General features: G+C 35.6%; 1 protein-coding gene across 1 annotated transcript in view; it reads left to right on the plus strand.

Annotated features, from left to right (window-relative positions):
• Window positions 1-3,751: 3,751 nt before the first annotated feature.
• Window positions 3,752-23,137, plus strand: part of thbs4b (thrombospondin 4b) — a 37,695-nt gene continuing 18,309 nt past the window's right edge. The window contains exons 1-8 of the mRNA XM_061733713.1: window positions 3,752-4,028; window positions 9,898-10,095; window positions 15,909-16,159; window positions 16,262-16,364; window positions 18,274-18,356; window positions 18,473-18,524; window positions 18,643-18,794; window positions 21,104-21,241. Of these exons, the coding sequence (XP_061589697.1) occupies window positions 3,950-4,028; window positions 9,898-10,095; window positions 15,909-16,159; window positions 16,262-16,364; window positions 18,274-18,356; window positions 18,473-18,524; window positions 18,643-18,794; window positions 21,104-21,241 (1,056 nt within the window). The 5' untranslated portion in view covers window positions 3,752-3,949. The remainder of the gene's footprint in view (window positions 4,029-9,897; window positions 10,096-15,908; window positions 16,160-16,261; window positions 16,365-18,273; window positions 18,357-18,472; window positions 18,525-18,642; window positions 18,795-21,103; window positions 21,242-23,137) is intronic.

Below are 23,137 nucleotides of genomic sequence, written 5' to 3' on the forward strand. Positions count from 1 at the left end.
CCTCTGTTAATAAAGGAACCTGTGTGACATTTGGCACGAGGCTTTGTATAAAAACTGAATGTTTTTTTAAGGGTTTGCCTCAGAAAAAAATGAAGCTAACAGAGATGCTATGCTATAATGCTTTGGGGGAAACCCCAAATATGGCACAGAAAAAATATCGATATATATCGAGTATCGCTATTCAGCTAGAAAATATCGAGATATGACTTTTGGTCCGTATCGCCCAGCCCTAGGCCATGGTTCTCCGTTTGTAATGGGTGGAATGTTTTCACTGGGTTGGGAGTGATGTTCTGCCGAGAAGTTTATCTTGTGGTCTTGCTCATGAGTGTCATTAACATACAGATCTTGATGACGAGCTGATGATGATCCCTTCATTTGAGTCAGGTGCCTTGAAGCAGGGAAACATCTCAAAGATGCAGGATAGCTGCCCTCTGACCTATGGCTATGAACTGTGGGCAGTGACCACAAAATTAAAAAAAATATCTCAAACCCACCACACCGTTACGACGGAGTATTAGGGCCAAACTTAGACAAAAAAAAAAGGAAATTACGAGAATAAAGTCATAATGTTGCAAGAATAAAGTCGTAATAGAATAAAGCCGTAATATTATGAGGATAAAGTCGTAATATTACGAGAATAAAGTCGTAATATTACGAGAATAAAGTCGTAATATTATGAGAATAAAGTCGTCATATTATGAGAATAAAGTCGTCATATTATGAGAATAAGGTCGTAATATTACGAGAATAAAGTCGTAATATTATGAGAATAAAGTCGTAATTTATGAGAATAAAGTCGTAATATTACGAGAATAAACTCGTAACATTACGAGAATAAAGTCGTCATATTATGAGAATAAAGTCGTAATATTACGAGAATAAAGTCGTAATATTATGAGAATAAAGTCGTAATATTACGAGAATAAAGTCGTAATATTACGAGAATAAAGTCGTAATATTACGAGAATAAAGTCGTCATATTATGAGAATAAAGTCGTCATATTACGAGAATAAAGTCGTAACATTACGAGAATAAAGTCGCAATTTATGAGAATAAAGTCGTAATATTATGAGAATAAAGTCATAATATTATGAGAATAAAGTCGTCATATTATGAGAATAAAGTCGTCATATTATGAGAATAAAGTCGTAATATTACGAGAATAAAGTCGTAATATTATGAGAATAAAGTCGTAATATTACGAGAATAAAGTCGTAATATTACGAGAATAAAGTCGTAATTTATGAGAATAAAGTCGTCATATTATGAGAATAAAGTCGTAATATTACGAGAATAAAGTCGTAATATTATGAGAATAAAGTCGTAATATTACGAGAATAAAGTCGTAATATTACGAGAATAAAGTCGTAATATTACGAGAATAAAGTCGTCATATTATGAGAATAAAGTCGTCATATTACGAGAATAAAGTCGTAACATTACGAGAATAAAGTCGCAATTTATGAAAATAAAGTCGTAATATTACAAGAATAAAGTGTTAATTTATGAGAACTCTAACAGGAAGAGTGTGTTAAAATGTTGAATATTGAGCATCTTGTGAAGTTATATTTATATATTTATAATATATTTAATATTACGATTTTATTCTCGTAATATTACGACTTTATTCTCATATTATTATGACTTTAATTTCGTAATTTCCTTCTTTTTTTTTCTTAGTTTGGCCCCAATACTCCGTCGTACACCGTCACTTAGTAACACTGCATTTTATTGTTATTAGGTAGAAAACGATGACATAAGCTTTAGTGACTGTTGTAAACACACAACACGGACTTATAAGCCGAGAGTCTCAAAATTGAGGTGTATCAGTGTCGTGAATAAAAATAGTCAGGAGATGGTGTCAGCTACACTGGAGGTTTGGTTTTATCTCATACCCAGCTGCAGTGTTCACTGTCTGACCTCATCAACCGCATCGTGATGTGAGTCAGCCAGGGTCCTCCAGCAAACTGATGTGGTCTGTTGCGCTCCAGGCTGCAGCTGCCGAGCATGCATGGAGGTCTGATCCAGAACACTGCTGCTTTTGAAGGATCATGCTGAAAACCAATCAGAGGGCAGATAAAACTCCCGGTGCCTTGGATGCCATCCACATGAGAACACAACAAAAGGTCAGAGTGGCTTTATTCAGGCTAACCTGGTTGTTGACGTATGGAAACTATGAGTCATTAGCTGCTGTTTGTTCCTATAGATACCTGTGTTTATCCTTTAACGTTGCCTTGTGGCCCATGAGGTACACAAGAGTGAAAACTTTAAGGCTTTTTAATGGAGATTCGTTGTTTTTTGCTCATTGGCAAGCAACGCAGTTGAGTACGACGGAGTATTAGGGCCAAACAAAAAAACAAAAAAAGGAAATTACGAGAATAAAGTCATAATGTAATGAGAATAAAGTCGTAAAATTATGAGAATAAAGTCATAATATTACGAGAATAAAGTCGTAATATTACGAGAATAAAGTTGTAATATATTATAAATATATAAATATAACTTCACAAGATGCTCAATATTCTTCATTTTAACACAGGGAGAAGACTGGTCTTCCTGTTAGAGTTCTCATAAATTACCACTTTATTTTCATAATATTATGACTTTATTCTCATAAATTACCACTTTATTCATTACGACTTTATTCTCTGAATTTTACGACTTTATTCTCTGAATTTTACGACTTTATTCTCGTAATATTACGACTTTATTCTCTGAATTTTACGACTTTATTCTCTGAATTTTACGACTTTATTCTCTGAATTTTACGACTTTATTCTCTGAATTTTACGACTTTATTCTCGCAACATTACGAGTTTATTCTCGTAATGTTACGACTTTATTCTCATAATGTTACGACTTTATTCTCGTAATTTTACGACTTTATTCTCGTAATATTATGACTTTATTCTCATAATATTATGACTTTATTCTATTACGACTTTATTCTCACAACATTACGACTTTATTCTCGTAATTTTACGACTTTATTCTCGTAATATTACGACTTTATTCTCATAATATTATGACTTTATTCTATTACGACTTTATTCTCACAACATTACGACTTTATTCTCGTAATTTTACAACTTTATTCTCATTATATTATGACTTTATTCTCGTAATTTCCAATTTTTTTTGTCTTAGTTTGGCCCTAATACTCCGTCGTAGTTGAGGAATTAGACATGCGTGGCTCAGAAATAAAAATGCAACAGGAAAGGATCAAGTGAAAGACAAACATCATTAAGACCCAAACCTGTTCACCTCTTCCAAAAGCACCAAGCTGTGTGGTGCCAGACTTGCTGACGACCTGGCGGCCGCGTTAGCCAGTCGCCTGTTTGAGGCCGGTTAACATGGCTTGTTAAGGCGCGAGCTCCAGAGCGCTCATTTCCTGCTCTCGTGCACGGATTGAGGGGAAAAACTGCTGCATTTAGGAAAGGTGTTACATATGATCCTTGAAAGGAAAGTGGAAAAAAGAAAAAAAAAAAAAAAAAGAACTCTCCTTTTCTTTCAGACAATGTGCTGAAATTGGGGAACACAGTTTCTGAATTTCCCGTCAAGCATGACACCAAGAGTCAGAAAATCTTCTGAGCTCAGTTCGGTTTTGAAACATGAACTCGGTGCCAAACATGGGATCCTTGACTTGAAGTGGGAGCCGGTCATGTACCGTGAAAGAGCCTGTGGGAATTAGGGGCTGCCGGTACGAACCAATGTGAAGAGTTTTCCCAGGTCACTCCTTCCCTGCATGGGGCCGTCTGAGGAAGGTTTTAAAAGCAGGTTCTGGTTCCCCCGCTCCTCCTTTATTAATACTCCTACCATCCCTTCTTCACATTTTAGACGCACACACTCATATAAACAGTCAACAGCGCGCTCAGGCACACGGGAGAGTGCTACTGTGGTGAGCCTCTGCAGAGAAGCTGCACATCTGAGACCAGCTGGAAGGACAGAATGGGTGTGTGGACGGCCCTGGTTCTGGCCTCACTGCTGCTGTTAAACCTCTGCTTGCACCTGGAAGCCAAAGTTTTGGGTGAGTGCCGTTAGGAGTGTTTTAATTTGCTTTTCACATGACTTATTTTTCCTTTCATTAAGGATTTAACAAAATGTGACTGATGGGCGATAATAAATCCATGCAGCTGCGGTTGATGCCGGCAATGACAAAAATGCTTTGAAATGGAAAAAAAAATCCTTTTAAGTTTCCTTTTTGTTATTTAAATTTCAAGACATGCAAACAAAGAAAGATATCAGATTTTTATACACGATTTTCCTTTTTCATAATCAGTCAAAAACGAGAAAAAAAAAAGATTTAATGGCTCCACTACTCAGTATTTTAACACGCTATGTATGAATTGAATGCATAATGGATGAAGCAGACACTGTGAAAGAGAATATCATTTGCAGACCCAATGAACACAAAGGATTAGACATGGTGAGTGACACTTACTGAGGTACGAATAAAATACTAAATATCCCCGTCAGTTGTTGAGGAGACGAGGCAGTTGATTTCTTTTCTTTTTTTTTAACCTAACAGCAAGCAGAAAATGAATAAGAGCAGACTAAAGAGAGACTTTTTTTTTTTCTGAAAACCACTTTACTTTTCATATTCATTGAGCTGCATCCCCTCGATTAATTCAGCTCAGGAGGTTCAGCTTTTCAGCTTGGATTTCTTTAAACAAAGTCCCAGCTAGTTCACACACACATGGAAATAATCAGAGATGATCCCGGTGCAGTATTGAACTTCAAGTCACACTCTCCATTCTCCTGGTGTCTGGCACACTTACAGTCGCTCACGCATTTGCCCAAGGTCAAACACAGAGCTGCAGACAACATGCTGAAATATTTGTGTCTCTGCTTTATTAGCTTCAAATCACACCAGGTGATTGATGGCGTACCTTTGGAGTGCCCATTAATCCCTACAATCCTTTGGTAATAGCTGCCTGATGTTATGTATAAAACAAGTCCAGACTTATAAGGTTCATCATCGATCATTCTCCCTGCAAATGGATGTCTGCACGACTAAAACTCTGTGTTTGGAAAGAGTGAAACAACATTTCAGTCAGAATTTATTCAAACAAGCTGTCGTTGTATTCTGTAAGTTACAGGGGGGGGGGGGGTTATCAACACCTCAAGGAAACTTAACGGCTTAAAACCCACTGCAGCTCAAATCCATCCTCACAGTGTCATCTTGTTGATATTATTTTTTGCAGCAATAACGCCCCAAAAGTCAGCGTAAAACAATGATATTAAAGTTCTTGTTTGTGCTGGGGATTATTCCCTGGATCTGCAAGTCCACATAGATTTACACAAAGTTTTGGCTCATTGTTTAGAATACTGCCCTCACAACTTTACTATTTCAGCTCACTTTTGTCACGCAGTATTTGAAATTCTCGCTCCCAACTCCATACATGAAGAAGCTTTTTGAAAAGGACTAACACATGTGACTCGTACTTGTACTGTCAGTAAAATGAGGTTTGCTGGTAGAAAAGATGGAGAGGAGCCACTGTAGCTGTCAGGTAGGGCTGTTCGATTAATCGATTTTAAATCGTAATCGCGATTATGTAATTAGAACGATGTTAAAACATGCCACCGGGCATCCCTCAAGCCAGATGCGGTAGACCGGCTCGTGTTCCTTGCAAAAAACTTGCAAATGTGAATAGCAAATGTAATGACTGACATTACACACCTCTACCTCCTTCATGGGTTGCATTATTATTTAGCATGCAAAGACCCAGTTTAGTTTAATTAGAAAATGTCTTGTTTTATTTAATTGGAAATATAACTTACTGTATGTTTGCAAGTGCTGATTTGCTGATTTTTTTTTCAGAGATAAAACTTTATATTTTATTATATTTTTTTTAACTTTTTTTAAACTTATTTTACAATGTTTTGCACTTTATTCATTCATTTTTAGTTTAATAAGAGCAAAGTTTGCACTTAAAGCCCAATGGGGCAAATGTTCAATAAAAAAACAGCATATTTGAAATCATTTCTTTGCCTTTTGTCAATTCACAAAATAATCGTAATCGAAAATCGGATTTTGAGAGAAAAAAATCAAGATTTTATTTTTGGGCAAAATCGAACAGCCCTACTGTCAGGTGAGAATTTGAACCCGAGGACACATGAGACGGACTAATCCACAGCAGACTGAAAGAACCAATCAGGAAAAACCTGGAAAGAAAGAAACCCACAAAATAAACATTCATTCTGTCGATTCCTCAGTAGAAAACTACCCCAAAATAATAAGAAGGATCCCAAAATACAACCAGGGTCTTAATATAACCTCAAGAATTATATTATTTTGGTTTAGTTAACCTAACCTTAAACAAACAGTCTTAACACATGCAGTATAACAAAAGTATAGCATTCATGAAATGATCGAATTTGCAGTCACTGGCCTAAAAGTTGAACTCAGAGGTTTGTAGTCTTTTCATTACTGCTCCACCCCTCCAATTCCCAAATGGAGCAGCTGTTCTGGTTCAAGGTCTTTAAAATTTGCTCAAGAGGCATCGACTGGATTAAAATGTGACAGAAATCATTGACTAATCGTTTGCTCTGTTTTGGACCACATTTTTTCTGTTTAAACTCACTGATTACTCTTACGTTCCGTCGCTATTTTGTTAAGTTTAGCCAATAAAAAGCATCTGGTTACATTTAGGCATCTTAGTGAGGATAAGAAAAACTATTGCTTGACATAAAAAAAAGACTATTCCCAATTATGGTCTGCTGCTTTTCATAGGCATTTAAATTTGCAATCTTACTCTCAGCTCATGATGTGAAATGTGGGGGGAAAATGCATTTATGTCGACCTGCACAGGTAAAATACTAATATTTCTATAACTTTCTTATTTGCGAATATTGCGTAAAATTTAGCAGCCAAAGGAATCTATCTTGTTCAAGAGTTTGACCATAAATGAAAGTAAAAGAGAATGAAATGACTTGCATATGAATTAAATCAAATAAATATGTATGACATGTTAACTTAAAGTGAGCGATACAGCGATGCTGTATTCAAAGTTAATTTGTGCCAGCTGCAATTTCCAGTTTCATCCATCAACTCATCACGCAGGATAGCCCAGCAGATGTCCTTCAAAATGATCCTATAAAGTCTCGCTGTGGCAAGATGCATCACCATGGCAACCAAATAAATGAGCTGACAGTTGCTGAAGGGATGTTTGTTCCAACATGTGAATACCATTGTAAAAGACTGTGTTTTTTGATTGAAATTATGTTTTCCAAATCCAAGCACGTAGATGTAGCAGCTGAACCTAGCCCAGCAGTGCCTGAAAATGAAGAAGAAGAAAAAAAAAAGGAAAAGCAGAGTAACAGAAATGGATATTTCAATTCCAGTCACATCCGAGTGTGGAGAATTGGATCTCAACCCAAGTCTCCTCACTGGACATATGGAGACTCGTTCCATCCAGTCCTTCCAAATGTGAGATTTATCGATTTGCTAAAAGTCCTCACCCAACAAGACGCAGATGTAGATTGCTACTCTGCATGCTGAAAATTGCAATGAAGTAGTACTCACTGCATTAAAATGAGGACTGACTCATATCAGGCAGTCTGATAGTGAGAATGTCTTGCAGACAAAATGTCCCAAAAAATGCAGATTTTGGTGATTTGTATCAAGTAAATGTGTAAATGAGCGCGTAACCCCATTAAACTGTTTTGCATCATGAAATATATGTTTTTTTTCCTCATAATTTAACTAGAATTGGTTTAATGAGGTCTCTAAACAACAATCAGATGCTGATGATATCATCAGTAAACTTTGAATGAATCATCTAAAACATGAAAATGATAATCCACTTTTTTTGTTCCCACAGAAACACTCAGGTGTGAAACATTTGTTAAGCTCCAAAATGAAGAATGCCAAATATTTGCTCCCATTATAGTAAACCAACTGTGACAAATTTTTATGCTCGTGTGAAAGACGGGACAAGACACCGGGTCAGTTTCATGGCTTTCAGCTAAAGTAATTTTATGAAGCTTGAAATGTGAGGTTAATCAGGGGGCTGAAACGGGCCCCTTTTCTCAGGGTACTTTGGTCTAAGATGCTATTGACCCTTCGAAGCCTTCTGTCCAGGAGACGGATGAGAAACAAAACTGTGTTCCAGTGTGGAAATCTTTCTAGTGAGCAACAGCTTCTTGGCTGCAAAGCGTGAGCCAGACTTCCTTTTCTAATTCCCTTGTTTTTATACCTCAAACTTCGATTGATTCCATCACATTATGAGTTGGTTTTTCTAGTGCGGGGGTCGGCAGCTCTAGAGCCTCATGCGGCTCTTTAGCGTCGCCCTAGTGGCTCCTGGAGCTTTTTCAAAAATGTTTGACCTTTTTTTTCCTTTTTTTCTTCCTTTTCTTCCTTTTTTCGTCTTCTTTCTTTTTCTTTCCTTTTTCTTCTCTTGTTTCTCTTTTTTTCCCCTTTTTTTCTCTTTTTTTCTTCCTTTTTTTCTTCTTTTTTCTTTTTCTTTCCTTTTTCTTCTCTTGTTTCTCTTTGTTTCCCCTTTTTTTCTCTTTTTTTCTTCTTTTTTTTCTTTTCATCTTTTTTTTTTATTTTTTTCCTTTTTTATTTTTTCTTTTTTTTCCCTTTTTTTCTCTTTTTTTCTCACTTGTTCCTTTCCTTTTTAATCTCGACATTTCGACTTTTTTCTTGAAATTCTGACTTTTTTCTCAACATTTCGACTTTTTTCTCGACATTTCGACTTTTTTCTCGACTTTTTTCTCGACATTTCGACTTTTTTCTCGACATTTCGACTTTTTTTCAAAATTTCTACTTTTTTTCTCTACATTTAGACTTTTTTCACAAAATTTTGACTATTTCCTCGACATTTAGACTTTTTTCTCACAGTTTGACTTTTTTCTCGAAATCTTTACTTTTCTTGACATTTCAGCTTTTTTCTCGACATTTCGACTTTTTTCTCGCCATTTCGACTTTTTTCTCAACATTTCGACTTTTTTCTCAACATTTGGACTTTTTTCTTGAAGTGCATAATGAAAAAAAAAATCTTCCCCTTCTATATAATAACTAATATAGAAACATGCAGCATGTGTTGCCTTCATTCTAAGGCTGATACAAGATTTTTCATTTTTTGCAGCTCCAGACATATTTGTTTTTTGTGTTTTTGGTCCAATATGGCTCTTTCAACATTTTGGGTTGCCGACCCCTGTTCTAGTGAATACAAAGCACTTTAAAGGGAAACCATTTGTCATCATAGGGATGTTGACAACATCATATAAGCAGGAGCTTTAATGTGAAGTGCTGCACTGAAATATGTGCATAACAACACACAAGGGAACACGAGCAAAGGAGTCAGAGAAAAGAAAGAGCGATCTCATCGGGGTATTCTTGGCTAACGGTGACCGGTCTCTGGAAGCATTTGGTAGCAATTTCGCTCCCTCACAACAGACGGCCTTGCAGACTACTTTTATGGTCCTTGTGTATTCATCATGTGTGCAGATGGTGGACAAGAGATTCCATGCACATCCTCTTGTGGGCAGCCCAACTCCCAAGCCACTTTATTAAAGGGATACTCTAATCGCAAGCATACGAGCTGTGCTCCTCTCTGGCAATTTCTCTCCTCATCCAGCATCCTGTCAGTAGATACTGCATGTCTAAATTCTCCCAGACTTATGTATGTCAATAAAAGCTCAGATACATTTTAAAGGCTGAACGGTTTAGACCTAACACCGAATATAAAATATTCACATTTCCTGTCTGTTGCTTTGATTTACTCAAAAATCCTCCTCCTTGTGGCGACTGAGAGCAACAAACCCTGGGGCAGAATCTTAATTTTCTTGTCTAGCTGAGGATGTGTTTACTCTTGGATGTAAAAATTAATATCTTCCCATGCATTGCTCATGTTCTCTGCTATTCTCTCGTTTCCTTTTGCCGTCCACAGCCTATGATCTCCTCACATCGCCCGATTGCCTGCCCGACCTGCTGCAGGGAGGTCTGGCCGAGCAAGGGACAAACGAGGCTTTCATCCTGGCCACCTTCAAGCTGCAGCCCAAGGGTGGAACCACGGTGTTTGGGCTTTACAACCCCAGAGACAACAGCAAGTATTTCGAGTTCACAGTGATGGGGAAGCTAAACCGAGGTAAGAAGACATGAAGGAGAGCCTGGTATTTCAAACCTGCGCCGATCAATAGTTTATACTAACAGGTCAAATGATTCTAACTTATCTTAAGACTCTGTCCATCTTCTCAAATCTATAGAGCATTTTAGCACATTGGAACTTATTGATTTGTTTCTGGAGGCCTGGAACTTTACCAATACATTTTATCACTGTAGCCAACCCGTGCTACTGGGGTCAGCCGAAAGGAATGAGGACACGAGGTTCAGCGGAGAAATGGGGGATTTTATTCGTCACCAGACACGTACATACACATGCACCCGCAGCAGCCGTCGAGCGCCAGGGCCCGCACACTACTGAAATACACAGAGATTGATTAGACGCACCTGTGCACAATCAGCTGTTTCAGCCGCGTCAACTGTGCACCACTCCCCCGCACTCCCTCGGTGCGTCCGAAATCCCGTACTAAAAAGTATATACTAAAAAGTATACTTAAATTTGGCACACTTTTGAGTAAATATGAGTAGTGTGCATTAATTCGGACGTACTATTAAGAGCGCACATGTCACTTCCTGCCGTTGGGAGGAAGTGACGTGTCACAGCAGCAGTAGCAGCACCGCTCCGCTATTTCCCGTTTATTCTAGCCGAAACAAGATGACATTATATAATATTATTATATACGAATATTACAATATTAATGTTATGTAATAATATTATTATACTTAAAGGAGCTTGAGGCCGGATTGTGGCAAGATTCATGAAAAAAATCAGTATTTTAAGTTTTCTAGTAATAATGTCAGATGAAGCGTTCCAAACCCAAAAGAATGTTTCCTCTAGTGTATCTCTCCGTTGCCTTGAACAGGCTGTGTGCTGCAAAATGTGCTGCAATTCGGTCCCAAATTTCCCGCGCTGGGTTGCGGATGTGACGTCACATGATGCTGCATGCACGTTCTCCCTGTTCTCCCGTGCCGGCTTCACTGTTGGCTGCAGTACCCCCAACGGCCGTCGTGGTGAAGGGTGGCGCTAGAGAGTCTCATTTCTTAAAAGGAGCCTCAAGCTCCTTTAATATTATTCTTATGACATATACATATCACTTAGCAATCAAACGCTGCTGCATTGCATTGTGGGAAGTTTCTGCTCGGCTAGTGTCCATCAATCCACACTCAAAAAATTATCCGGAATGAGTATGGATAGCACATACTATTGAGTACGTTCTAATGTTTCGGACGCACTAAAAAATCTTGCACACTCATTTTGAATACTCATTAGGGTGGAAGTATGGAATTTCGGACGCAACCCCTCTCTCCCCTGCAGACCACGCCCCAATCCTGCACCCTGCCACAATCACTCATATTTGTAGTCAGAGCTGCTTTAAGAAGATAATAAATAAATAAATAGATGCTAGAACTCACCACCATATTTGTAGGCCAACACCAGGTCACATGCAAATTGGATAGGGAGCATAGTGGAGCATTTAGCAGACAAACAGCAATCAGTTGCTAATGTTTGGCAGCCAGTTTAAATGCACTTTGGTGTAGGGATGGGCAAAAAAAAAATCAATATATATTTAAAGATTTCTCAGCTGACTAATAACCGTTAGTTAGCTATGAGTTTATTCTATGACCTTTTGCTTGTTCTGGATTTCAGATCTTAAAGATTTGAGGCCAGATTAAAGAAATGTTTCAAAATTTGTTCTCAGGAGTGACAAAAGATTCAGTAAAATTGCGTAAAAGTAACTCATCTACTGCAGGCTGGTCATCATCATCATCATCATGGTCATCCTAATCAGTTGCAAACTGTAAGTCATTACATTTTTGAGTTTTAGCTGAAAAATAAAGTCAGGCCACACGGCACAGTTCTGATATTTGATTTTTATCCTCGCTTGTGATTTGGCTGAAAAAGAAAAGGATGAGATTTGAAGTTCAAAATAGAGCAATTTTGGACCAATTGCACCACTGTGAGTCAATCAGATTGCAAAGATTGATGTGACATAAAAATGGATGTAATAAGATAGATAATGCCCCACAGGGTGACAGTGCGGTGGCTGGGTAGTTATAAAACTGTTACCTCACAGTCAGGAAAGTTCACGGTTTTAATACTTTCCGAGAGCCTTTCTGCGTGGAGTTTGCATGTTCTTCCTGCACTGATTGATGTTTCTAAAATGACCTGAGACACGCTTGTGGTCCTGCAACAGACCTGTTGTACACTTTTGTTTTGCCTGATAATGACAGTGATTAAATTACTTTAGTTTAGGCTCAAGAATAAGGGATTTAATGTCATACAAGCAAAGCTAGCGCTGTAGTGGGAGACACTATTTTGTAGCCGAATGTAGCCGACACCTTAAAGTACTCTTACAAGATGGTAGACATCTAAGAAAGAGTTTTATTATTATAAATTCTGCCTATCCCTGTCAATAACACTTTAAAAGGGAGGTGTTAAATCAAAAAAAAAAAAAAAAGATAGTGTGCAACAAAGACAAAACGGTCCCATTTGGAGACTGTTGGAGGGTTACATGGAAGCTGGACCAGATAAGGCGGTGAAGAGGCTTCCCATCCGACTCATGCAGAGTTTTGGGAGGACCAGAAGTCATGAAAGGCAGGATGTTTTCTATCATCAACAAAGAATGCCCTGCTTTGGAGCTTTTGCTATTTGTTTCAAATACAAGAAACATCAATATTATGTAGGTTTAACAAACATGTAAATCAGTGACTTATTATGGTGGGACCAGGATAAAAAGTATGGCAGCAGTTGAATCACTTGAGTAATGTTAGTTCTGATTTAATTCTTCAAATGCGATCATGTGATGGAGTTGATGGGTAAGCATTAGCTGTTTGCCATGTTTTTACTATGTATAAAGTTCACCATTTTCAAAAGATGAAAAGAAAAGAAATATAAAGACATTTATACAGTTTACACAGTTTATTTGAGGTATAAAAATGAAAACTGCGTTTAAAGATCACCAGCTGTGTGTTTTGCTATTTCGTCATGTTGTCTTTGTATGTTTGTATAGATATACGTATTATATTTATATTATAGTTATATTTATATCATAGTCATAGTATATTTATATCATAGTTATATTACTGTATATTTATGATAGAGTTTACATTTGGTATTAAACAGGTTATTTTTGTAAAAATTTATATTTATACAATACAAATATACAATATACAATATACAATACAAATTTATACAAATTAGTGTATAGTATAAAGCGTAAATACAGGCATATAATTTATGTTTAGTTGTGGAAAGGGGGTGAAATTAAATAAGTTTATACTTCCTCCCACTCCTTTTCGAACATGTAACTGAAATATGTTTTTTGATGTGTTTTTTTTTCTTTATGTGGCGGAATGCCCACCTGTATTTGTTTCTCTTATCTTTTTTTCTTTTCTTTTTTTATATATACATGTTCGAAATAAATAAAAATCAACGAACTAATGATTTTATAGGAATGAGCAGGCTCGCTTACACCTGCGAAGTCAGCACCATCACATCTCAGAGTAGAGACACAGCTCTGTTCTCAAGCGCCGCTCCATTGTTTTTCATACATTTCCCTGGAATTATTTTGTCTTTTGTTGATATAATATTACCTTTTTAGATGTAAAACGACCAAATGTCTCCACTATGTCTGCAGCCAAATTAAATTTAATCATCTGGTGGGATATGTTACTCTGGTGGGGGAAACAGACAATTCAGCCTGTTACTCACAAAGTTAGTGTCGCTTTATCATTGGAGGTCCTTTAGTTCTGATATGGAGGTGTTATTGTAGAATAGTGAGTTAAAAAATACATTTCAATTTAACTCAGTTTTATTCATATGGCATTACAATACAAGTTGTCTCTAGGTCTAGGATCTTTCCAGAGACCCAGAACATGACCACCAAGCAATTATTACTAGGGCTGGGACTTTATTGCGTTAATTACGATTGATTAATTAATTACAGAAAAATAACGCGACAAAAAAAAATAACGCATTTAATCGCAATTTACTTTTTCACTCCAAACAGTGCAGAATGTTTCTCTTTGCACGAGTTCCCTGTATAAGTTACCCGTAATACTGATGCACAGAACACGAGAAACGACAATGGAAACCCAAACCGATGGGAAGTCGTTGCTGGGTTTGGTGGGCGGAAAGATTTTGTTTTAAAAAACTACCGAGTGGAAACCTGGATGAAAGCACAGTTGTGTGCAAATTGTGCAAGAAAGAATTTGCCTTTCACCGGATCTTCCACCCTCCGCTATCTGCAAAGGTTTTTGCTCAGGACAATGGCAGAATAGGAGGGGTTGTCATAAGTTGATGGATCATTTTTGTTTCTGTTGTTTTTCAAAACCATTTATGGTAGAAAGGGCACTTTATGTTTAACTGTTGGTCTGTTTATTTCATGCCAAGGATATTTTAACTATTTTGCAATGTTCAGTTTCCACTTTTCACGGGAATGTACTTGAAAGCGCTGTTTTTTAATTTTACTAAACAAAAACAAATGTGTTTAAGACATAAGTTTGTGCCTTGTGGACAATGCAATCATATTCCTATTATTCATATTGCACTTTATGTTAACACTCAATTATCAAAATAAACACAATTTTGTTGTTTCAGTTCATTTATGTGTCAATTCAGTGATTCAGTCATATACCAAAATCCATTTAAATTGAAAAATGTTGCTTCTCGTGTCAAATATTGATATGCGATTAATTAATTAAAAAGCCTCTAATTAATTAGATACATTTTTTTAATTGAGTCCCACAACTAATTATTACATTAACAATGGCAGGTTAATACGACGGAGTATTAGGGCCAAACTAAGACAAAAAAAATTGGGAAATTACGAGAATAAAGTCATAATATAATGAGAATAAAGTCGTAAAATTACGAGAATAAAGTCGTAATGTTGTGAGAATAAAGTCGTAATATTATGAGAATAAAGTCGTAATTGTATGAGAATAAAGTCGTAAAATTACGAGAATAAAGTCGTAACATTACGAGAATAGAGTCGTAATGTTGCGAGAATAAAGTCATAATATTATGAGAATAAAGTCGTAATATTATGAGAATAAAGTCGTAATATTACGAGAATAAAGTCGTAAAATTCCGAGAATAAAGTTGTGACATTACGAGAATAAAGTCGTAATGAATAAAGTGGTAATTTATGAGAATAAAGTCATAATATTATGAAAATAAAGTGGTAATTTATGAGAACTCTAACAGGAAGAGCAGTCTTCTCCCTGTGTTAAAATGAAGAATATTGAGCATCTTATTTATATATTTATAATATATTACAACTTTATTCTCGTAATATTACGACTTTATTCTCGTAATTTTACGACTTTATTCTCGTAATTTTACGACTTTATTCTCATAATTTTACGACTTTATTCTCATTACATTATGACTTTATTCTCGTAATTTCCATTTTTTGTTTTTTTGTTTGGCCCTAATACTCCGTCGTAGGTTAAAACTCCCCTAGTGGGAGTAAAAAACCTTACGCCAAACAGTGGCAGGACAAACTCCCCTTTTCTGGATGATGAATGAAAGAGTGCGAGTCTGTCAATCAACATCCAGAGAGAAATATGTTTTGAAAGTTCTTAAAAGAAATTCGCTGGGCTTCAAATTTCTCCTCTGAATTCACTTTGGACCTCAAACTAATCCTGTTGTAAAAAGCCTCGAATGCACCATTTGTGCAGTGTTGAATAATGGAATAATGGAAAAATGGTTAAAACAATAAATATTATAGCTTGTATGCCGTCATCTAAATGTTGTAATATGGATGGATAAGCCTTTCACAGTAAATCTCTCTAAATGCTCCCTTTGTCTTTGCCTGCCATGTCCTCTCAAAGCGGTTTTACGCTACCTGCGGAGCGACAAGAGGATGACCTCCGTTACCTTCAACAACCTGGTGCTGGCGGACGGCCAGCAGCACCGATTGTTGTTCCACCTGAGGGGCCTGCAGCAGCAGGGGCCACCCGGGGTGGAGCTGCATCTGGACTGTCGGCTGGTGGAGACGGTCAGGGATCTCCCCGCTGCCTTCCAGGGTTTGCCAGCAGGTTACGGCACAGTGGATCTCAAGACCATGCGGAATACGGATCAGGTGACCCGCCGCAGCATTTCCATACAATAATGACTATGTGTCTGGCCCGGTGGGAGTTCTCCAAGTTTACAAATGGACTCATTGTTTGTTTTATTCCAACAGGAAAGCTTAGATGAGCTAAAGCTGGTGGTCGGGGACTCGTTTGAGAACGTTGCATCGTTGCAAGACTGCTTTTTCCAGCAAAGAGACTCTGTTCAAACTCTGGGTAAAGCTCTTTCTGTAGAAATAAACATCCCAGGATGAAGATCACCCACTTCTCATTCAGTTACTTACATACTGTACTGTTCACTCATTGTTCCATATATTACTTACTGTGTGGAGGTATGGGGAAATACTTACATAACAAACATTGATCCAATAATTAAATTACAAAAGAAAGCCATAAGAATTGTAAATAATTCAAAATACTGCAACCCAACGAACCCACTATTCATTAAACTAAATACCTTAAAATATGTAGATCTAGTTGTATGGAGGATTTTTTGTGCCAAAATTAAATAAATAAATACATCATTAATTAATTAAAATGGGAATTAAATATATAATTAATTAATTAAATGTGTCATTAATTAATTAAAATTAGAATTAAATATGTCATTAATTAATTAAAATACAAATTCATTTTAAGTAAAAATATATATTTATTATTTCAGCATTTAATTAATTAATGACACATTTAATTAATTAATGATATATTTCATTCCCATTTTAATTAATTAATGATGTATTTATTTATTTAATTTTGGCACAAAAAATCCTCCATATAGTTGAGCTAAGGACTTCCATTATAATGTATAAGGCACACGACAACCTACTTCCTTACTGCATTCTGGAAATGTTTTCACCCAGAGAAAGTCGGTATGAACTCAGGGGAACTTGTATGTTTAAAAAAATAAAGGTAAGGACAAACTTTAGAAGTAGATGTGTTTCTGTTAAAGGGGTAAACTTGTGGAAAAGTCTCTGTAATGAGCTAAAAATGTGTAGTTCTCTCTGCAAATTCAAAAAAAATGTTTAAACTTAGGGCAATTGATAAATATAAACTATGACCAAGAGCAGCTTCTCTTGTAAATCCTCTATATCACATGCTTTTGTTGTAATTGATCTGTGTAATACTTTTTATTTTGATTTGTTGTGATGTGATGAAAAAAAGATAGGCATTATATAAGCTACGGCTTCAGTCTACACCAGGGGTGTCAAATGTGCGGCCCACGAAATGTTAATTTACTAAAAAGGCATAAATAATTGCCATGAATCGCAGCATATCTGATAATATATTTCTTCTACAAATCCATCGTTATTCCACTAATAGAGCAGTTTTCGCCAGTTTTTTAGTTTTCTAGAATGCATTTGACGATTTTATTTCTTTGTAGACGGTCGTTTATTTTTATTAACTGACTACTATTATATATTTTCGCAGGAAAAATATCACTGCTAAAAAATATGATAGAAGATATTTATTCAGAGAATTTCAGTTTTGAATACGAGGAAAGTGACAAAGTAAAACAGTTAAAAAAGAAGTGCTGACTTTTTAGGCACACTGGCGTAAATATCTTATTTTTTTAAAATAAATACACTTAATTGTACTGGAAAAATCTCTAAATCACAAAGAAACACTCTCGGATGTAATAACAAAGATTTTGCTTTTAATTAAATTTCCTCTAAAAAAGCGAAATATAAAAAAAACATACTTGTTTCTGTTTATCTTTGTAAAATGATATTAAAAGTATCTTACATAATTTGAAAAAAAACGAGAAATTTCAAGAAAAGATCCTGAAGAAATATATTTTACATAATTAGAGTGTAAACAAAGTGCATATTTCCTTTAAAATTAACTAAACTGATATTGGATTAGATAAGAATAGTAAAAAAAAAAGAATTAGAGAAAAAATTTTCCGCACCGTTTTTATTATTTTGAGCGTGCAGCCCGCGAGAAAAAAATTGGTCAAATCCGGCCCGCCAAGCAAAATGAGTTTGACACCCCTGGTCTACACCTTTTTTGGTTCATTTATTTATATATCCAGGTTTACTGTGGTGCATGTTTTGATTGACTAATGGACCAAATAAAAACTAAAACTAAAACTAAGTTAAACAAAATAACAGTCCCTTTCTTATAGGGGTTAACACAAAACAGCTCTCCAATCAAATGATGGAGTTGACAACGGTGATAAACGAACTGAAAGATGTCCTCATTCAGCAGGTAAGTGCTTTAAACTGTTCCTCTGTGGCTACTTAATCCCTGCCTCCCCAGCCCTGACCTGGCTCGGCTGACAGCTGGACTGCATATAAACTTGTTTCTCTTTCGCCTCCTGTCAGGTTAAAGAAACTTCATTTCTCAGGAACACCATCTCAGAATGTCAGGCCTGTGGTAAGATCATCTTCAGTACCTGTCCGTCAGCGTCACTCGCCAGACCAGTGACCGTGACATTTTAATGAATAGGAGAAAGGATTATTTAAAAAGAATATGTATTTGTGTTATTTTAAAGGTCTGGGTGGTACTGAAGTGGTGAAACCAAAGTGTACCCCAGGCGTCTGCTTCCGTGACGACATGTGTATAGAGACGGCTAACGGCGTTGAGTGTGCGCCGTGTCCTGATGGATACACCGGAGATGGTTTCAACTGTGACGATGTGGATGAGGTAAAACTGAACATGCGTGGGTTTATGTGCTTCTTTCTTTACAACAACGAATCAAGCTTTATCAAATCCACCTGCAGACTGAGGACAATTTTCGAACCATTCTGGTTCATCTTCAGTTATCGCATCTTAACCCAGGCTACTGGTTCAAAGGATTATGCGTGTAGCTATAGTGAGTAGGGTTGCCACCCGTCCCGTAAAATACAGAATTGTCCTTTATTTGAGAAAAAAATGTTGCGTCCCGTATTGAACTAATACGGGACACGATTTGTACCGTATTTTCATTAATTTTTACACCATATTCTAGTTGAATTATTGAAATAAGTTAACTTTTACACCATATTCTAGTTGAATTATTGAAATAAATTAACTTTTACACCATATTCTAGTTGAATTATTGAAATAAGTTAACTTTTACACCATATTCTAGTTGAATTATTGAAATAAGTTAACTTTTACACCATATTCTAGTTGAATTATTGAAATAAATTAACTTTTACACCATATTCTAGTTGAATTATTGAAATAAATTAACTTTTACACCATATTCTAGTTGAATTATTGAAATAAGTTAACTTTTACACCATATTCTAGTTGAATTATTGAAATAAATTAACCTTTACACCATATTCTAGTTGAATTATTGAAATAAATTTACTTTTACACCATATTCTAGTTGAATTATTGAAATAAATTAACTTTTACACCATATTCTAGTTGAATTATTGAAATAAATTAACTTTTACACCATATTCTAGTTTAATTATTGAAATAAATTACCTTTTACACCATATTCTAGTTGAATTATTGAAATAAGTTAACTTTTACACCATATTCTAGTTGAATTATTGAAATAAATTAACTTTTACACCATATTCTAGTTGAATTATTGAAATAAATTAACTTTTACACCATATTCTAGTTGAATTATTGAAATAAGTTAACTTTTACACCATATTCTAGTTGAATTATTGAAATAAATTAACTTTTACACCATATTCTAGTTGAATTATTGAAAGAAGTTAACTTTTACACCATATTCTAGTTGAATTATTGAAATAAATTAACTTTTACACCATATTCTAGTTGAATTATTGAAATAAGTTAACTTTTACACCATATTCTAGTTGAATTATTGAAATAAATTAACTTTTACACCATATTCTAGTTGAATTATTGAAATAAATTAACTTTTACACCATATTCTAGTTGAATTATTGAAATAAATTAACTTTTACACCATATTCTAGTTGAATTATTGAAATAAATTAACTTTTACACCATATTCTAGTTGAATTATTGAAATAAATTAACTTTTACACCATATTCTAGTTGAATTATTGAAATAAATTAACTTTTACACCATATTCTTCACCTGTAGGCTATATTACATCTGGGCTGATGTGGACATACGTAGCATAGGAGGCTATTTCAGTTGCTAGTATGGTTGTCTGTCTCTACAGTCATGCAAGTTCAATGCTATTAAAGCACTTTAAACTTTAAATCAAAGCATTTTGTTTTTTCATATAAAATAAACACATTTTTATTCAGTTTAGAAGTTTTGGGGCTTTTTTTTGGCTCCTGCGCTGCTGAAATCAGGGCGTCCCTTATTTCTATTTCTGAAAGGTGGCAACCCTAATAGTGAGGTTTAAACTGTTGGCACGTGTTTGGGATGTGCATATTTGGCGCATCGCGTTCATATTTTGGTTTTGGATCCAGATTAAAAAAAAACTGTGAATTGAAAGAACACGATTAATTCCTCTTCAAGGGGCGTCCTCAAATTATAGCATATCTTTGATGCTGCTGAACAGTTGTGGTGCCAGTATTTTCCATGCTTGTATTTGGGATATAATTATCAGTTAGTGGAAAACAGGCTGTGTATAAATATCAATATTTTCATTGATTTTTTTTTTGTTTTTTTTTTGTTCCATATCACTGTGAGAAAAAAAAAAATACTTGTTTTGTATGTTTTGTTTTATTGATGATGGTGGTGGGCGTGGGGGGTTTAGTAAGACAACCTGGAAGCAGAAGCATCAAACTAGCACACTGAGCCTCAAGGCTCTTCCAGAGACCAAGTATAGGAATGGAGCTGAATAGCTGGATGCAGATAAGGAACATAAGAATAGATGTACAAGGATGCGTGCATATGTTTGCCTGCATGTCTGTCGTTATTTGCACTGACCTCCTTTTTGGATCGGCCCCTCCAGAATTATTTTTCTTACGTAAGTAAAATTATCGTCAGACCTCAAAGGTTGTTTTAGAGATGCCCTGTTGCCGCTGCAGCGGAGCTCATGTCCTCCTTTTCTCTGCAGTGCCAGTTCAACCCCTGCTTCCCAGGAGTGAAGTGTGTGAACACCGCCCCGGGCTTCCGCTGCGACGCCTGTCCGCTGGGCTACGCCGGCCTGCCAGTGGAGGGGGTGGGCATTTTGTTCGCCCAGACAAACAAACAGGTAAAAGGGCGGGAAACGTTAGAACGAAAAATAATGTTTAAATATCTCTGGGGTGTTTTGACTAAATCATGTCACAGATAATTAATTCATATCTCAGAAAAGCTTGTCAGCTTTCACAAAGGGGGCATAAATACTGCATGAAAGATACGTTTATATGCCTCTTTATCAGTTATTAAAAATAAATACTTGCATTTTAAAATGAATCTAAAATGACAGAATTACCTGCAAAATAGACCGTAGGGGTACTCTGTTTCTATAATGACATGACTCCAAAAAAACATCCAACTGTATTAATGTTGACAACATAAAATAAACAACCAAATACAGAAGATATAACAATAATTCATAGGTAATGTTTGAGGCTAACAGAAACCTTCAACCGTTATTAAACTCATATATTCAGAGTAAAGTGAAGAAGAGGGAAGAAAAAGTTGCAGTTAGTTGTATTTAGGGTTGCCACCTTTCAGAAATAAAAATGTGTTTATTTTTATATAAAAAAACAAAATGCTTTGATTTCAAGTTTAAAGTGCTTTAATAGCATTGATACTACTAGCAACCAAAATAGCCTCCTATGCTACTGTATGTCCACATTAGCCCAAATGTATAATATAGCCTACAGGTGAAGAATATGGTGTAAAAGTTAATTTATTTCAATAATTCAACTAGAATATGGTGTAAAAGTTAATTTATTTCAATAATTCAACTAGAATGTGGTGTAAAAGTTAATTTATTTCAGTAATTCAACTAGAATATGGTGTAAAAGTTAATTTATTTCAATAATTCAACTAGAATATGGTGTAAAAGTTAATTTATTTCAATAATTCAACTAGAATATGGTGTAAAAGTTAATTTATTTCAATAATTCAACTAGAATATGGTGTAAAAGTTAATTTATTTCAATAATTCAACTAGAATATGGTGTAAAGGTTAATTTATTTCAATAATTCAACTAGAATATGGTGTAAAAGTTAATGAAAATACGGTACAAATCGCGTCCCGTATTAGTTCAATACGGGACGCAACATTTTTTTCTCAAATAAAGGACAATTCCGTATTTTACGGGACGGGTGGCAACCCTAGTTGTATTTACTTTAGTTAAAATTATGATGAATAAAAAGAGCTCCAACTGTAGACTATATAAAAAAAGGCTTTGGATTGTGTCATACTGGCAGGATGTGACTCCGTCCGACCCTGGTTCATCCAAAAATGGACAAATAAGTGAAAAGAACAAGTCTGGCAGCTGATGGAAACATGCTTAACCTTCGTCACCACAAAGCTTGCTATTTCAGTTTTGCAGAGCTGCTGCTGACTAGCATCACGTTGCCTGATCAAATCCGTCGACCCATTCTCATTTCTGATGTTGCAAGTACTACCCAGTACTCGAGTTGTAAAAAGAAATCAGGGGGGGTGGTGGATTTTATCATATGGGGACAGATAATTTGTGCTGATTACAAATAATATAATATATTACAAATAATAGCACAGACCAAAACACCTGCAGAAATACTGCAGGAATGACATAGCAGCAGTTAAATGCAGCCTTCTGTAAGCTTTAAATATCCACTGGGCTTACATCAAATACATCAAAACACAACAATAAAAAACAGTTTTCTGAACTTATCAATATGATTCTGTCCTACACAGGATAAGTAAAATGGATCAATGCAAAAACTCAAAATAAGAATATTTGTCCTATTTCTAGTTAAAATGTCTAATTTTAGTAAAAAAAAACTTATTACACTTAAAACAAGACTCATCACTGGAAAAAACAACAATTTTCCCCTGTTTCAAGTAGATTTTCACTTGAAATAAGTAGAAAAATCTGCCAGTGGAACAAGATTTTTTTGTTTGTAATGAGAAGATAAATCTTGTCCTACTGGGGGACAAGTGAAAATG

Source organism: Cololabis saira, chromosome 11, assembly GCF_033807715.1.
Source record: "Cololabis saira isolate AMF1-May2022 chromosome 11, fColSai1.1, whole genome shotgun sequence".
NCBI lineage: Eukaryota > Metazoa > Chordata > Actinopteri > Beloniformes > Belonidae > Cololabis > Cololabis saira.